This window comes from Nanorana parkeri, unplaced genomic scaffold, assembly GCF_000935625.1.
Source record: "Nanorana parkeri isolate BGI_ZX_2015 unplaced genomic scaffold, ASM93562v1 scaffold2558, whole genome shotgun sequence".
Classification (NCBI taxonomy): domain Eukaryota; kingdom Metazoa; phylum Chordata; class Amphibia; order Anura; family Dicroglossidae; genus Nanorana; species Nanorana parkeri.
Window position 1 is genome coordinate 116,752 of NW_017308826.1, and position 5,617 is coordinate 122,368.

The 5,617-nt window shown below is 47.7% G+C and overlaps 1 protein-coding gene across 1 annotated transcript in view; it reads right to left on the bottom strand.

Annotated features, from left to right (window-relative positions):
- The window catches only part of PSMA4 (proteasome subunit alpha 4), a 14,086-nt gene that overhangs the window by 1,889 nt on the left and 6,580 nt on the right, over positions 1-5,617 (bottom strand). The window contains exons 6-8 of the mRNA XM_018573830.1: positions 2,915-3,007; positions 691-821; positions 478-601 (exon numbers count right to left, since the gene is read on the bottom strand). Of these exons, the coding sequence (XP_018429332.1) occupies positions 478-601; positions 691-821; positions 2,915-3,007 (348 nt within the window). The remainder of the gene's footprint in view (positions 1-477; positions 602-690; positions 822-2,914; positions 3,008-5,617) is intronic.

Genomic DNA, 5,617 nt, shown 5'->3' on the forward strand with positions numbered 1-5,617 from the left:
TTGTACCCCCCACCTGCTGTACCCCCCACCTGCTGTATCAATGTCAACATGTGGGTTTCATTACTTATTACAGGTATTTATATCATGCTTTACACAGTGCACAGTCAAATCAGTCCCCGCCTTCAAGGAGCTTACAATCTAAGGTCCCCATCTCACATACTAGGGTCAGTTACAAGTAGTCGCCCAAATACTCTGCATCAGTACTGATACTAGTATGGGTGCATCCCTACTACATAGTGTCTAAGGTCTCCTGCGTCGTTGTGAAGCTCCTCAAATCCTAGACCCAGCATGTACACAGCACCTCGAAGTCTAATTGACACCCCCTCATTCACCTGCAGTGAATACCAGAGCTGTACAGGGCAGTAGAGGCGCTGGCATTTCATGCCCGGGTGACAGTGGGCAAGGCTAGCTTGTCCAGGAGAGGCGGAGCTTGACTAGGGGCTGGGATTGTAAAAGCAAAACCTGCGTCATGGTCACCTTTCTCAGCGGACAGCTTGCTGACATCCATGGTCTTGTTAAGTACTTTGACAGCTAACGCCAGGGCAGACTTTAGGGTCATGTCACCCTCCTTGAAGTCCTGTTTCAACATGGACACAGCCGCCTGCGGACAAACAAAACATCAGTTACTGATAGAAGCCTCTAAACCTTCCATTATATGTGGCCCTCACAGTGGCTCATGAGCATGCGTACCGCACTGTTGTTCCCGATACATGTAGCTTTCCAGCCGCCATAGTTGCCGCTGGGGTCGCTCTGATACAGCTGGAAGCCATAGTGCTTGTCCCAGCCGATGTACAGCAACGAGACACCGAATGGCCGCTTGCCTGTAAAGCAGAAAGGAAAAAAGGTAACGCAGGAAGCGAGTTCCAACAAGCAGCAGTGACCACCCAATCAGGATTCAGGATTTTCTATGAGGACTTGAACTCCAAAAGTAAAGATTTGCTCTGTTATACGGAACATTTACAAATGATAATTGTGCTCCGGCGTCACCCTGACAAATCTTCCTTCTGGAATTCCTCCTGATAAATAGCAATGGGCTTCCTGTGCCCGGGCACTCCGGCTCTGTAGCCTCATAGCTGGACATCGGAAGTGTGAGATCATCTAGAGCAGGGGTTCTCAACCTCTGTGACCTCAGGACCCACATTTGTCCTTGGTCGTTAAGTTGCGACCCCAGTCGCACTGCAATGGAACGCACGGCATTGCAGTACCGTGCGTTCCATTCAGGCAATCAAACTGTGGGTGGGAGGTGCGTTTGGGGTACCATTCAAAAGATCCACCCAGTCTCCATAACGCACAAGAACTGGAGTGGCTCCTTAGCCTGGGGTCCAGTGTGGGCTGTTGTGCTGTGACGGAGCTCCATCCATATGTGCAATGCTTGTACAGCTCCCCATGTGCGCCCTGCAGAGGTTCCGGGAGCCAGAATGTTACATCACTCCGGTCCAGGCTCCTCTACAGGACACGTGAGGGAGCTGTAAGCAATGCAGGTATGGATTGAGCTTCCTCACGGCCATAGCCCCATCCCACCTCAAGCTGACACTCGGCACCGGGCAGCATATTTGGAATGGCTGTTTGGTTCAAGAACCGGGAGTGCTGCAAAAGGGGGAGGCTGAGGAAGGCACACGGCGACCCACTTTTGGGTCACGACCCACCAGTTGAGAACCAAGGATCTAGACCAGGGGTACCCATTAGGTAGATGGTGATCTATCAGTAGCTCACAAAGCTGATGCTGGTAGATCACGATTGCAAGTCGGCTCACTAGCCTGAGAACCCTCCTACGGTCTGTTTAGCCCCTCCCTCGTCTGCTGCGTCTGACACATGAAGGCAGAGGCCGTCAGCATGAGAGCAGCGACTTTAGAGAGAGAGAGCCAGGAGAGAGAGAGAGAGAGCCAGGAGAGAGAGCCAGGAGAGAGAGCCAGGAGAGAGAGCCAGGAGAGAGAGCCAGGAGAGAGAGCCAGGAGAGAGAGCCAGGAGAGAGAGGAAGCTAATGCTGTCATTCGGTTGGGTGGGAAGCAGTACAGGTAGCCACTCACTCCTCGCTGGCATCCCACGACGAGGCCCTAACATTGACTAGTCGCTGACGGCCACAATGTTCAGACCCAGATTTTCGGCTGACAGTCTGGTCTTTAAACACTTTAACAATGAGCTGCTCTTGAACATGTAACGAATTCTGCTGTTTTGCTGATACTCGCTCCGTGGCTCCGAGCGCCAACAATCATCCCGCGTTCAAAGGCTGTTACATCGCGTTGTTTCCCCGTATCTTCAGAAACAAATCACTTCTACTGTCGTGGTAACCGACCCGCTTCCCTATTTATAATGGTCTGGCCCTCTAGCAACTTCAGCGCCAAATTATAGCTAATTTGCCTACAAAAGTCAGGTGGCAACTCCGCCCAGCTTTCATTTTTAAACCCCAGTGCCTCCCCACAATTCTATTCACCCCGGCTGTTTACAGCTTGACAAAGAGGCCCCGCCTCGAAGCGCGTAGCATACACTGCCTTCAGTGCCCTTTGACCCTCCCGTCATTCCCGCCGGCGTTCGTGTCTGCCCGAACCACCGCTCCGCGAGCCGACTGAGCTGACCGCTTACAACACCTCTGACACACAGTGCCCTCGGCTGCAACGACCCAGCTGAGTCCATGCAAGAGACAGCTGTCCTGCCGCCACAGCCCACGCCCTCGCAGACAGTGCACCCACCAGACCACTGGACTCCTCAGGTCTGCACTCACCCAGGGTCCGCACGGGATTTCCTCCCACAGATGACTTCCTAAACGTGAGTTTCCCTCCATGCCTAGTACAGTAGTAGCGCTCTCAATACCGTTTTTTACTCATACAAACGTCAGGTGGTCATAATAATCTGGCCACTCAGTGTATATCAACTAAAAGGATGCGTCCACATTTGCCAGAACACTGGTCGCCATTACCTCCAAACTGTGTGTAAGCTTGTTTGATGTCACACAGGGCCGTCACCAGCTGCTCACAGGGGATGGGTTCCTGGTACTGTAGGAGATACCTGCAACACAAGATGGACACATAGAAGGTCAGAATGGCTATTAATGGTCAAAGGAGCCGGACTTTATTGAGTTCTCTACTCACAAATACATTCATTGCAGTGTAGAGAAATACTTCTACTGAAAACAATGGGACAGCCGGAGATGCCTATCCTCCAGAAAATGGACTATAGGTGGCTGAGGTCTGACAGCGGGCCGGCTGTACTACCGATAATACGGAAGTCCACCAGCCCTGGAACCAAAGTACCAACCAGACCGCCCCTCACAAGCGTATTGGGTTTGCTCGGCCTCAGGTGTCAATAATGCAATCCTGGTGGCAAGACATCTCTATCTCCAACCTTCCGATGACAAGGGCTGGACCCGCTGCAGCTAAGGAAGTCATGTCCTGGAGTAACACCATTTTATTCACCAGTCTTCCCTATCACAATACAATATTCAAAGGATACCACATATATATTATTTAACCCCTTGATGCTGGCGGTACACATAACTAGGGCAGCATGGCAGGGGCCTTTAACTCCCAGCTTCCACATATAGGAGTACAGTCAGGTCGAGCACGCTCACTCAATGCCCCCCCCCAGCAATGTGACTGCGCTGTCACTAAGAGCACCTGGACACTGTTTAGGATAGGGAGTGGACAGGAAGGGCTCCTGATCACATGATCACTGTAACAGCCAATCAAAGTGATCACATAATCGGAAACTGTTAAAGGACTGAATCCTGGGACTCTGGTCTCGGAAGCTCAGGTCACACATATGCCATGACCATTACCAGGTTACTGCTCCCCGAAGGAGTTCTATTTGATACCATATAGAATGCAGCCGGAGGGGCGGGAACACCCAATACTCTTCATTGAGTGGGAATAGACCTGGAAACCATGGTGGGGGAGGGGTTACCAAGAGATATAAAAAGTGAACAAGCGACTTGGCCCATCAATAACTGAACTATCACCTTTGGGTGGACCAACTCTATTTTTTTTTAAATCTTTATTTATAATTATATCTTTATAAATTCAAAAACATATACATGTCCATACAAACAAAACGTAAGAAAAAGAGAATTTCCTGAATGACCAATATCACATAACAAATATATAGACTCCATAGGTAGACATGAATCCAGCAAAAAGCCTCAACCAAAAAATAAATAAAAAAAACATATTTCCATATTCCAAAACCCTCCCCCAAAGTTCCCACCCTAAAGGTTCATCGAGCTATAATCAATCCAAATATCCCATTTACTGAGGAACGCCTCATGATTCCCTCTACCCATTGCTATCCACTTTTCAGATTCCATGATACAATTAACCTGCCTTAGCCAATCTGATCTTGTAGGTACCTTTTGGCTCTTCCAAAATCCCGGTATTAACCTCTTTGCTGCATTTGGAAGATGAGGCAAAACTGTAGCTTTGTATATAGCCTTTGACACCGGCATCAAATGCAGCAAAAAGACCTCCGGAGAAAACGTCTCACCCAGAATGGTCTGTATTTGTTCTCTAACATCTTGCCAAAAAGGTTTCAGCTTAGGACATTCCCACCACACATGTAAATATGTCCCCTGTAACCCACAGTTCCTCCAACATAGAGGAGAGACATTTTGATAAATTTTCCCTAAAGAATATGGAACCCGATACCACCTGGCAAGCACCTTATAATTGGTTTCTTGAACTCTGGAATCTATAGAGGAGTTATGGGTCCGGGCTAGTATTTGGCCCTTCTGTACGTCCGAAAAAAGTCACCCCAATGTCCCTCTCCCATTCTCTCATAAAGTACAAAGAACCTCTTAAGCTTATTTTTAGGGCTGTGCAAATTAACGATTAATTGTTAATCTTTTTGATCGATTAAAATGTTTTTGAAACTTTCTGCACGAGCGCCAGCCAAGGCATTGGCCTATACACACAGCAATGACCTTTGCACATACAGCACAGCAATGACCTATACACATACAGCACAGCAATGACCTATACACATACAGCACAGCAATGACCTATACACATACAGCACAGCAATGGCCTATACACATACAGCACAGCAATGAAGTAATACAATGAACTAGGATCACACTAATCCAGCACGTTATTATTCTGAGTTGCCCCTCTCGAGCGGCGGCCATATTGAGTGGGGCACGTGAGATGAATAACGTGCTGGATTAGTGTGATCCTAGTTCATGTTATTACTTCATTGCTGTGCTGTATGTGTATAGGCCAATGTAGTTGGATCTGTATGTGCGTTATAATTAATCAAAATAATCGATTAATCGAATAAAAAGAATTTCGATTAATCGAACACGAAAATTTTAATCAGTAACAGCCCTACTTATTTTCAATAACATTTTATAGATAAGAGATAGAGAGCGACTAGGGAGGGACCTAGAGTCACATAATTTTTCTAAAAAAGTTAAAGACCCAAGTGGCCTAATTAGACTAATATGTTCCCGAAGGAAGTTACTGAGTTGTAAGTAGTGCCAAGCATCTAAAAGGAAATGTACCCCTTCTTTCCCTCAGTTCCTCTAATGGGATAAGAGCGTTCTGGGTGGACCAACTCTTAATCTATTAATGTTCTGCGAGTCGATAATATAAAGTCTTCTGGGGTTTTTTGTTTGGCTTTAAGACACACG